Raw genomic sequence first — 12,210 nt, forward strand, 5'->3', positions numbered from 1 at the left:
AATATATCTATATATATATATATATATATATATATTCATATCTAAAGTATAATATATATATGATATAAATATATATGAATGATGATATACTATATACTACATAATTTATACTGTGAGACATAATAAAAATAAAAATTATCAAGAAAAATAAATATTATTTAACTAAATAAAATATTTAGCTTTCATTTTGTCACTAAACCAGAGAATATTTTTAAATAAATCAATTAATTAAAATAAAAAAATAAAAAATATTATTAGAAATTGAAAATATATAAATATAACAGTATGAATAAATAAATAATAATAATAATAATAATAATAATAATAATTATTATTATTATTATTATATATATAATATATATATATATATATATACACACATACACATATATATACACATACACACACACATATATATATAAATAATATAAAAATATGATGAAATACTATATACTATTTAATTTATACTGTGTGAGACATAACATAAAAATTATCAAGAAAATTTTTTTACTAAATTAAATATTTAGCTTTCATTTTATCATTACACCAGAGTATATATAAATATTTTTTTTAAATAAACAAATAAAATAAAAACTAAAATAAAATAAAAAATATTAGTAGAAATTGAAAGTATATAAAATTTACTCAAACAGAATAAATGAATAAATAAATAAATAAATAAATAAATAAATAAATAAATAAATAAAATTATCATTTGGATGTGTTTGATTTTTATGATGATAAAAAAATATATATTTTTAAAACATTTTGCTGTTATGATTTCTGACAAGTCTTTAGAAAGAAATATAATAATAATTATTGTAATAATAATAATAATAATAATGTAATTGTGCTAAATAAAAAATATTGTTAAACACATTTAAGGAGTAAGTGAACTTTGACAACACTAAAAAAATACATTTAGCACGTACGTATAATTAAATATATTTTACATAGTTAATTATATTCATATAAATATTTTTTATAATTTGTTTATAATTACTTAAAATACATTTATACTATATCATTTATACTGTGTAAGAAAAATAAGAAAAATAAAAATTATAAAGAAATAAAAAAAATATAAATTAAATATTTATTATTTTATATAAATATTTTGTTTTTTTTTAAGCATGTCTGTAGAATATAAAATTAACTAATCTCATGATTTCTGACCAGTCTTTAGACAGAAATATAATAATAATAAATGTATTTGTGCTAAAAAAAAATATTTTTAAACATATATAAGATATAAGTGAACTTTGACAGCCCTAACAAATACAATTAGCATTTATATATACATACATACATACATACATATAATTAACTATATTTCATATAGTTAATTATATTCAAGTAAATAAATAAAGCAGGTTGAGTTTGATGAGTCAAACCTCACACCATCCCAAAACCACCTCAATCCATAATGACACAATCATCCTGTCGCTTTCTAGATCAGCAGCTCCTGATTGGCTGCTAAAAAGCGAGATAACACATGACATAATCAGCACTCCTGGCGGCTGGAGAAAATGATTGGGGTCAGGGTCAAAGGTCAGATGAAGGGGCTGTGGGGGCATATTTGCTCAGGCCTCGACAGGTTAAACCGCCGCAGAAAGAAGCAGTGCAGTGCACCTCACCTCAAACAGGGTCTGAACGCCACAAACGCCTGTCAGGTGACCAGGAAGGGTGGGACGCGGCTCATTTATCACTCTGTTTGGCTACAGATGAAAGCGCACACAATAGTGAACGTGAGAGAAAGAATCACAAGCCCTTTCTGAAGTGCAGGAGCGGAGAGACTGTTGAAACAAGGATCAGTCTGCAGACAAACAGCCTTTATGTAGGACACGGCCTGTTCACCTGCAGAAAGGAAGTGACAGAAAGGTCACATATGAGAAACATGAGCGAGCTGCAGGAGTGACACACACGAAGGACGTTCCTTTGGTTGTCTGAAAGCTTCTGGCCCCTGATAAGAGACGATAACATCCTCGATCCGCAGCAGAAATACATCAGCTGTCCATCGTCATTAAATACGGCTGAAGAATCTGCTTAAAACGCCTCATCAAACTACAAATCATGAAAACAGATGAAGAGCCAATCACATGTCAAAGAGAGCATCACTACGCCCTACTTACTACCAAGGGTACTCAAAGTGCACGCTGTCAAGGGTGCAAGACGTCACTGTATCATAAAAAGATATATCCCATGCAACTTTACTATATATATATATATATATATATAACAAACTAAAACTGAAAAACATTTTTTTAATTTAATAAAATTTAAATAATATATATAAATATTATAAATATAATACTGAAATAAAATTACTTACAGCTAAATTGCAATATATATTTTTATTTATTTATTTATTTATTAATGAATTATATATATATATATATATATATATATATATGACAAGAGCAAAATAAAAATGGAAATTAAAAATATAAAATAAAGCTAATTCAAAATATTCAAATATAACTATTATATCTATCTATCTATAAATTTAAAAAAATAAAAACAAAATAAATTATATATATATATATATATATATATATATATATATATATATATAGAGAGAGAGAGAGAGAGAGAGAGAGAGTATTTCCAGTCTTTCCATATTTCATCTGTTAAAAACGTACAAACATCACAACACAACAAATACTTTCAAATGATAGTTTCACGAGAGCGATCCAGCATTTTGAAATCCCACATAAGACAAAATAAATCAGCGTCACGTGATCATAAAGCACAGAAATCAAAATGACCTGACCATCATATGTACTGTACTCCACTAACACCAATCCTCTGAGAAACGTCATTCATGAGTGCAAAAATCTGACAATTCTCGCTCTTGTGACACAAACTTGCCAGTCAAGTTTTCAAACAACGTTCCAATATATGACAGATTTCTAGCTAAAATATCATCCTTATGAACACTCAGAGGATGCTCAGAAAAACAGACAGTCCTGAGCTCAAGAACGGCCCTTCATAAGTGTCAAGATCATAACGCACACACTTACCCTTTGACCTGTAGAGTAATGACAGGCATGGACAAGAACGCCACTCACACAAACTACTTCAAGACAAACTAAAGAAGATCCGCTCCTCTCAGTCCTGGACGTCCCATGGCAGCCGAGCTCCGTCGGGTCTTCTTGGGGTCAGCGGCTCCGTCGGCCCATCTGCGCTGAACTCACGCCTCAAGCCTTCAAACTCCGGCTTCCAGCCTGACATTCCAAAGCTCGGGAAAGACGCGAACGCGCAAATACCACACGGAGGAGAGCCTGCTCTTCTGGGTTTGATCCTTATAAGGTGAGGAACCCGAATCCGATCCTGCGCTCGGCTGCGTCCATCTCCGTGAGAGAAACCAAGGACAAAACAGACCATAAAAAGGAAGGACGCGCATCTAAATGTTGCATACAGATCCCTTCCTGGCGTTTGTGTCCCTTCTGCTGCCGTCCCAGACTCCAGACGCGAGTGTGTGTGTGTGTGTGAGGTTTGGCAGCTGCGACAGAGAGGGGGTGGAGGAAATGCAACGAGGGGGAGGGGAGAGAGAGAGGCTGTTATTTCCTGAAACGCGGGAGAGAGAGAGATGATCATATGGGCAGGAGGACGATATGGACAAAGAGAGGAAAAGAACAACAGTTTCATATGGAGACTGAAACACCACACATCTGCTGCTCTAATGCAGTCCGAGGATGCAGATGTTGTTGTTTGTGTGCTGGGTTCAACTTCCTCCTCATATATATTATATATGTATATATATATATATATATATATATATATATATATATATATATATATATATATATATATATATATATATATACACACACACACACACACACATATATATATATATATAGATAGATTAACATGACGGCACATGCTAGTGGATGAGTTGAATCAACTCCACAGCAACTACATAAATTTATCCACTAACCATTCAGAAACGTCCAGTTTCATTCTAAAAGTTGTAACTTCTTCCTGAGTCTCTCCATCAGTGTCGGTTTGAACAATGTAAGGCTGAACACCGTTACTGACAATCCTCATTTTGGCTGCGTGAGATTCTCCAGCTTTGTTGTTGTTGAGCAACCGAAGCGCAAGCTGTTAAAGCTCTGCCCTCTTCTGGAAAGGGGGCCGGGAGCAGCAGCTCATTTGCATTTAAAGGGACACACACAAAAACAGCGTGTTTTTGCTCACACCCAAATAGAGGCAAATTTGACAAGCTATAATAAATTATCTGTGGGGTATTTTGAGCTGAAACTTCACAGACACATTCTGGAGACACCAGAGACTTATAATGCCTAGCAATGTAATATAGGTAAAATAGGCATTATAGGTCTGAAACAGTTCGTTTGAAGATTCGTTTTTTCTAAACCCAGCTTGCTCTGCTCTGATTGGTCAGATGGCCCAGCCTGTTGTGATTAGTTGACTGCTTACAGCGCGTGTCGGAAACTAAATGCCTATTACCATATTTGAATCTCAGCTCTGGATTTTCCTCAGCACTTGAGTGATTCGGACAGGCATTGGTTTTTCCGTAGCAATTCCAGCATGAGTCTCATCCTTTCTAAGGATTTGCAAAGTGTTCTTCTCGACATGAACAACACAAACCAAACTCTTCCAGTCTCAGCTACAACTACAGTGTTTGAGGGAGACCTCGTTCGCTGACAGCCAATGAAAACCATTGACTGGCATTATGCAAATTAGTTATATTGTTACATAGGCATGTAACAGGAAGTGAGACTGGAATCACGGACAACTCGTTTCAGCAGTCCAGAATTGATTCTTTCTTTTAGGAAACTTTGATCTCTCTTCTCTCTGATCGTCATCTCTTCTCTGATGATGAGGGCGGGGCAACCTGTCACTCACATGAGATCCACCAATAGCAAACCACAACCATCCAATCAATTCCACACGAACAATCTCAAACCCCGCCCTACATTTGTTCTTGTTTGTGAAGCGTTTCACTCAGATATATACGACACAATAGAGAAGAAAAGACGAGCACAATCATGACAATTTTAAGACTTCATTGAGTCTTTGTTCACGTTGTTCAGCTGTTGTTGTTTTTATCCGTGCTTTATAAATAAATTGGGATTAATGTCACCACACTGTTGCAATTAATGAGAAACTTTAAGAGTCTCGAATTTGAGTTGGTGGTGATTAATTAAAGATTCATGGCAGGAGCAAATTGTTATTGATCACAGTTAAATTTTAATTATGCAATTTATTTATGAATGCATTATGTGAGCTAGCAATAGCCTGATAGAAAATACCAAACATTTACAAACTACATATATTATAAAATGCCTCTTTTGGCCAAAATCTTAGTCAGCATCATGTGTCCTTCTCTAAAAATGCAATCCCAGAATGCATTGTGACAAAAAGATGGTGAAAGTAACAAAAGAAATATATGAATACTTATAGAATTATATAATTAATTTAGCACTGAATTTATCAACAAATCAATTTAAAAGTTAATTATATTTTACCCTATACAAACACACACACATAAATATTTTTTAATAATTATTATAATATTTTATTATATATAATTTTTATACAATTAAATAATATTATATATAATTTAAAAAAATAATATAATAATTTATAAAATAATTTAATAGTATAATAATACTGTTTGTATGCGCATAAATCACATGAAAAGCACTATTTCTGTTGCCTGTGAAGATTTTAATCGTTCAGGATGCTGCCTTAGAAGGTAGCTGCCTATGTAGACAGTAGACAGCACGGCAGCTCACTAGGGTTTGGAACTGAGCTAATTGTCGCCTAACGTGTCTTATTAGACCTGTGAGGATGAAAGACTGAAACAAGAATCCAGCATCAGTCATTTCTGAACAAAGGTGACACAATATCTGAACACAAGCCTCCTCCTCCACTGCTGTCGCTCTGCTGCTGCTGAACAGATCAATAATGGCAGAATAATTTGAGACCATTAGACTATACTTACAGGAAATGCAAACGCCAGATCTCAGGGGAGACGATGAGTCCAGACGCTACCCATGCAGCAAAACAAAAGACCTGCGCTATGATTTCAATAATATCCAACATTAAATGTCACGAATGTTGAATTATGGGGCTGAACTGATGCGTGAAATGCATGTACACACGTCTAACAGAGAATAAAGTGATCCGATTGAATTTGCATGTACACTTCTGCTTTAATGACTTCCTCCCTACATGTATTTTAGTAGATAACATGGCATACATCCAACTACACTGTACCATAACCTAAAAAACTACAGCATGAATCATTTTAAAGAGTGACATCAGCATGATATATAACAATCTAACGCTCAGATACAAGATCAAGCATGAATCAGAAACAAGAAAACGGAGCCGTTCAATAATTCAGTAATGAGTTCAGTGCAGCTCCAGATATGAATTTAATGCTTCACATTGATCTGTAATTCATACATTCATTATTCGTCCTCAAGCTTCCTGTGTTTAATAAATTCAGCAGCTCTAACTACGACAAACTATTTCAGTTCGTTTGACACGGCTGCTAATACAGGAACAAATCATCTCTCTTTGTGCCAGTTAGACACTCTGGAGTTAAAAGACTTGTACCAGTGTGTTGTAATGCATTCTGGACTATCAGCAAAGAATACATGCAACGCAGAAGAAGCTGACTAGGTAGCGCACTAGGTTTTAGCGCACTAGGAGGTCAATGGAGTTATGTCATACTTTTTAAATTTAGTTTATTGCCTCTAAGATGACATCATTATATCCTCAGCCAATCACAAGCTCTATTCCTCCTGTTTAACCAATGAAACTGGTCGCTGTGGACTGACTCCACAAATCATGGTGTCATAGAGGATTTAACAGTTCTGAGATTCTGATTGGCTGTTCTGATGGATTCAGAACAAAATAAAAGATTGTGTTACATTTGTTCTACTAAAACTATGAAAACAACCACCTGGAAATGTCTTAGTGACCACCCACAACACCCTGGCAACCACCTAAAAACACCCTGGCAAACACCTAAAAACACCCTGGCAAACACATAGAAATACACTTAAAAACAACACCAAACGCCCTAGCAACAACCTAGCAATCACCCAAAACAAGACAGAAACAACCTAGCAAAGTCCTAGCAACCACACAGTAACACTAAAAAACACCCCAACCACATAGCAACCACCCAGAACAAGATCGAAACAACCTAGCAAAGTCCTAGCAACCACCTAGCGCCTAGCAACCACAGAGCAACACTAAAAAACACCCCAACCACATAGCAACCACCCAGAACAAGATCGAAACAACCTAGCAAAGTCCTAGCAACCACCTAGCGCCTAGCAACCACAGAGCAACACTAAAAAACACACCAACCACATAGCAACCACCCAGAACAAGACAGAAACAACCTAGAAAACTCCTAGCAACCACACAGTAACACTAAAAAACACCCCAACCACATAGCAACCACCCAGAACAAGACAGAAACAACCTAGCAAAGTCCTAGCAACCACCTAGCGCCTAGCAACCACACAATAAAACTAAAAAACACCCCAATCACATAGCAACCACCCAGAACAAGAGAGAAACAACCTAGCAAAGTCCTAGCAACCACACAGTAACACTAAAAAACACGCCAACCACATAGCAACCACCCAGAACAAGACAGAAACAACCTAGCAAAGTCCTAGCAACCACACAGTAACACTAAAAAACACCCCAACCACATAGCAACCACCCAGAACAAGACAGAAACAACCTAGCAAAGTCCTAGCAACCACACAGTAACACTAAAAAACACCCCAACCACATAGCAACCACCCAGAACAAGATCGAAACAACCTAGCAAAGTCCTAGCAACCACCTAGCGCCTAGCAACCACAGAGCAACACTAAAAAACACCCCAACCACATAGCAACCACCCAGAACAAGATCGAAACAACCTAGCAAAGTCCTAGCAACCACCTAGCGCCTAGCAACCACAGAGCAACACTAAAAAACACACCAACCACATAGCAACCACCCAGAACAAGACAGAAACAACCTAGCAAAGTCCTAGCAACCACCTAGCGCCTAGCAACCACACAGTAACACTAAAAAACACCCCAACCACATAGCAACCACCCAGAACAAGACAGAAACAACCTAGCAAAGTCCTAGCAACCACCTAGCGCCTAGCAACCACACAATAAAACTAAAAAACACCCCAATCACATAGCAACCACCCAGAACAAGACAGAAACAACCTAGCAAAGTCCTAGCAACCACACAGTAACACTAAAAAACATCCCAACCACATAGCAACCACCCAGAACAAGAGAGAAACAACCTAGCAAAGTCCTAGCAACCACACAGTAACACTAAAAAACACGCCAACCACATAGCAACCACCCAGAACAAGACAGAAACAACCTAGCAAAGTCCTAGCAACCACACAGTAACACTAAAAAACATCCCAACCACATAGCAACCACCCAGAACAAGAGAGAAACAACCTAGCAAAGTCCTAGCAACCACACAGTAACACTAAAAAACACGCCAACCACATAGCAACCACCCAGAACAAGACAGAAACAACCTAGCAAAGTCCTAGCAACCACACAGTAACACTAAAAAACATCCCAACCACATAGCAACCACCCAGAACAAGACAGAAACAACCTAGCAAAGTCCTAGCAACCACACAGTAACACTAAAAAACACCCCAACCACATAGTAACACACTTAAAAACCACCAAAACACCCTAGCAATATATTAACACCCTCCAGAAAAGTAAAAGGGCGTTTATATTTGCAGTTCCATTTTACATTTACAGTTGCTATTAATATACTTTGGTTTAGTAGGCGATATGGAAATCTAACACTCATCTCTTACAAACACAGTAAACCAGCACTAGTGCAACAGAAACAGGAGGATCTGCTTCACAGGATCAGAGGGGAAGTTTTGAGGTGAAGGTTTATCTGACAGTTGGAGAAGAGGAAGGATTTATGAAATATCACGTGTGACGCAAATGAAATATCTTATTTATATTTCCACTGCATAGGAAACCCCATCTAAAAGCTGAATGGTGTTAAAAATAGCTAAGAAAAGAACATGAACAGGTCATAGTTTACCTCAAAATAAAGTAAAAAAATAATTTAGGACCATTATTATTTTTGTAATATGAAACTATTGGTCTACATGAATGTGAAATTAAATACTATCTTTGTCATACAATAAGAAACATTTCCATCCAAAGTCAGAGAGAGTTCAGAGACGGACAGAGAGTCAGATCCAGTTCAGTAGTTCAGCACTTCCACTGACCGTCAGAGATGAACTCGGACAACGGCCTGCAGACCTCGTGTTCAAGAGGATTCGCTCTCGCTCTGAATGAAGCCGAACGTAAAGCGACAACGCTAAAGAAACAGGTCTGCTCTCGTCTGGATCAAACTAAATGAAGTCAAACGCCGGCGTATGGAGAAGGACAGAGAGAGTGGGATGAATCTCAAGAAAACAGATCTGGATTCATTTTCAATGCACCAATGTAAACAAATAACTTAATATAAATAATAATATAATAAGTAAATTTAAATTAATATAAGTTAATAAATAAGTAACAATATAAAATTTAATGTCAAATAAATAATGAATATAAGTAAATAAATATATAAAAAATACAAATAAATAAAGATACAAGTATATAAATAAATAAAATACAAATATAACTAAATAAAATAAAAAAATTAAAATAAAAAATAAGGAATATTAGTATATAATATAAATAAATAATATAAATATAAATAACTAAAGACTATACATAATTAAATATATAAAATAAATAAGTAATAATACAAATATAGATAAAAAAATAAATAAGGAATATATTTAAATAAATATATAAATAAATAAGTAAACAAAATTAATACAAATTAAATAAAACAAAAATATAAATATAAAAAATAATGAATAAATAAAAACGTATATAAAATGAATAAGTAAATAGTATAAATATAAATAAATAAAGAATATACGTAAATAAATATGTAAATAATACAAATATTAATGAATGAATATAAGTAAATAAATACTGTAAATAAACAAAATAAAAAATAAGTAAATAAAATGAATACAAAAATAACTAAATAAAATAAAAATATAGATATAAATAATGAATAAGTGAATAATTATATAAAATAAATAAAAATAAATAAAGTACATAAATATATAAAAAATTAGAAAACAATTACAAAAAATACACAAATAAAAGTATATAAATAAATATAAATAAAAAAGAAATAATACAAGTAAATAAGATAAATACAAATAAATTAATAAGAAATATGAATAAATAATAAATATAAGTAAATAAATATATAAAATTAGAAATAAATATAAATAAATAAAGAATACAAGTGAATAAATATATAAAATAAGTAAATAAATAAAAAACTAAAGTCCATTTTAATACTTTTTTACTCTCTCTTCACATTGTGAAATATGAGCGTTTTCATGAGATTCACCCAGTGTGACTGCAGTCATCCGAGTTGATGAACCATCGGAAGAAGAAAGCGTCAGCTTCCTCCGGTCAGCTGCGTTGTGCAGCGGTCAGCAGAGACTCAGCATGTTCTGGAGCTCACGGCCTTGAGAAACACTCGAGAAATCCATGCAGCCTTCTGCATCCACAAAACACAAAATTACACTTCAATTACACTGAAGGAGCGAGCCAGGCCAAAGGTATCCTGGTCTTCTTGGCTGTTCTGAGCTCATAAAAGTTGAGATCACTGGACAGAAATACGAGGAATGCGACCAAACCAGACTTCTGAACTCTGAGCGATGCTTTATTGTGTTGTAAACAACAGAGAGAAATCCCAAAGCTGTTCTGTGGAAGACGACACGACAACAAACTGTGTTTGACTTCATGCTTAAAGTCAGACAATGAGCTCAACTGAACCAGATTAACAACAGCAAAACCTACTAACATGACAATTAACATTTAGTAAATCCATAAATGTGTTGTGATGTGTTCAGATCATGTTGCTTTTGTTCTCAGAAACCGCTTGGTTTCTAAAGTTCTCCTGAATTTCAGTCGTTTCTTGCTCTCGGAGGCACACAAAACACACTGTGCTCGACAGGTCTGTTTGATTTTAATGAAATGGTCCAATTATAGTTCTGTTAATGGTCTTTGAGGACACAGTCTGTCCACGTCAACATCGGTCCAATCTGACGAGCTTCGAGCAAATGACTGAAAGAATCTGCAGCAAAAATACTGTAAGATTTCAGTGATGTAATGAAAAAAAAAAAAAAACCATCAACAACAACACAAAAAAAACTTCATCGCATTAACATACAAATAAACAAAACAAAAAATACACTTTCCTTTAAATATAACTTCTCTATACTATTAGACCATAAAATATATATTTTTCCTTTAAAATATACAAATAAAAATCCAAAGTTTTAAAAATAAACAAAATAAAAAATTAACTATATGTATTATATAAATAATTAAACAATAAAAATAAAAATTATAAAAATTATTTATATAATTTATATATAGAAATGTATACAATTAAATAAAAATAAAATTATATATAAATTCACTATATATATATATATATATATATATAAAAATTATTATATATATAATTAAGTAATAACTAAATAAATTATTTGCTACATATATAATTAATACATAAAATATTATATATGAATTATTCAACTATATATAATTAAATATTAAAAATAAAATAATATATATAAATTATATATAATTTACTTTATATGTAATTTTTAAGATCTTGTTTTCTTCAGAAATATGACATAATGGGAGTAAAATAGGTTGTGGTTTTCTATTCTCTAGTTTTTAGAAGATCAACTATATTCTGGTGCTTTAAAGAAGCCAGAAACCAGAACACTGATCTGTAGAACCTGTAATATAACTATTAATATAACTGTTATAACATAATAAATATTTTAAATCTCCTGAAAAGCATATAGCAACTGAAGATCCCTGTACAGGCAAACAGAAAACTACAAATAAACCTTCATTTATAAGAGTATAAGAATACAAGAATACTGAAATTATATTATATATTTCTATGACTGCGTACAACCTTTAATAACAACAACAGAAGCACTGTATACTGGTGTCCAAACTCAATATCCTCACGTGAACCTCTCTCTGTCGCTTGGTCATCTTCCGAGAACGAGAATAAATCCGCCTTCACATCCTGTGAAGAGTTTCACTT

General features: G+C 33.4%; 1 protein-coding gene across 18 annotated transcripts in view; it reads right to left on the reverse strand.

The window, feature by feature from the left end:
* Positions 1-12,210, reverse strand: part of myo9ab (myosin IXAb) — a 92,764-nt gene that overhangs the window by 65,630 nt on the left and 14,924 nt on the right. For 2 of the 18 annotated variants that reach the window (XR_007928097.1, XM_051883279.1), the window contains exon 1: positions 5,975-6,981. The exons of 1 other annotated variant lie outside the window; for it this stretch is intronic. Coding sequence is in view for 15 of the 17 variants with exons in the window: in XM_051883279.1 (XP_051739239.1) it covers positions 5,975-6,075 (101 nt within the window). In the remaining 2 variants the exon portion in view is untranslated. Of the gene's footprint in view, positions 1-3,023; positions 3,511-5,974; positions 6,984-10,482; positions 10,506-12,210 lie in introns of those variants that run through there. 15 more of the 18 variants (XM_051883283.1, XM_051883278.1, XM_051883288.1 and 12 more) reach the window with 12 other exon arrangements.

Source organism: Ctenopharyngodon idella, chromosome 24 (genome assembly GCF_019924925.1).
Source record: "Ctenopharyngodon idella isolate HZGC_01 chromosome 24, HZGC01, whole genome shotgun sequence".
Lineage (NCBI taxonomy): Eukaryota > Metazoa > Chordata > Actinopteri > Cypriniformes > Xenocyprididae > Ctenopharyngodon > Ctenopharyngodon idella.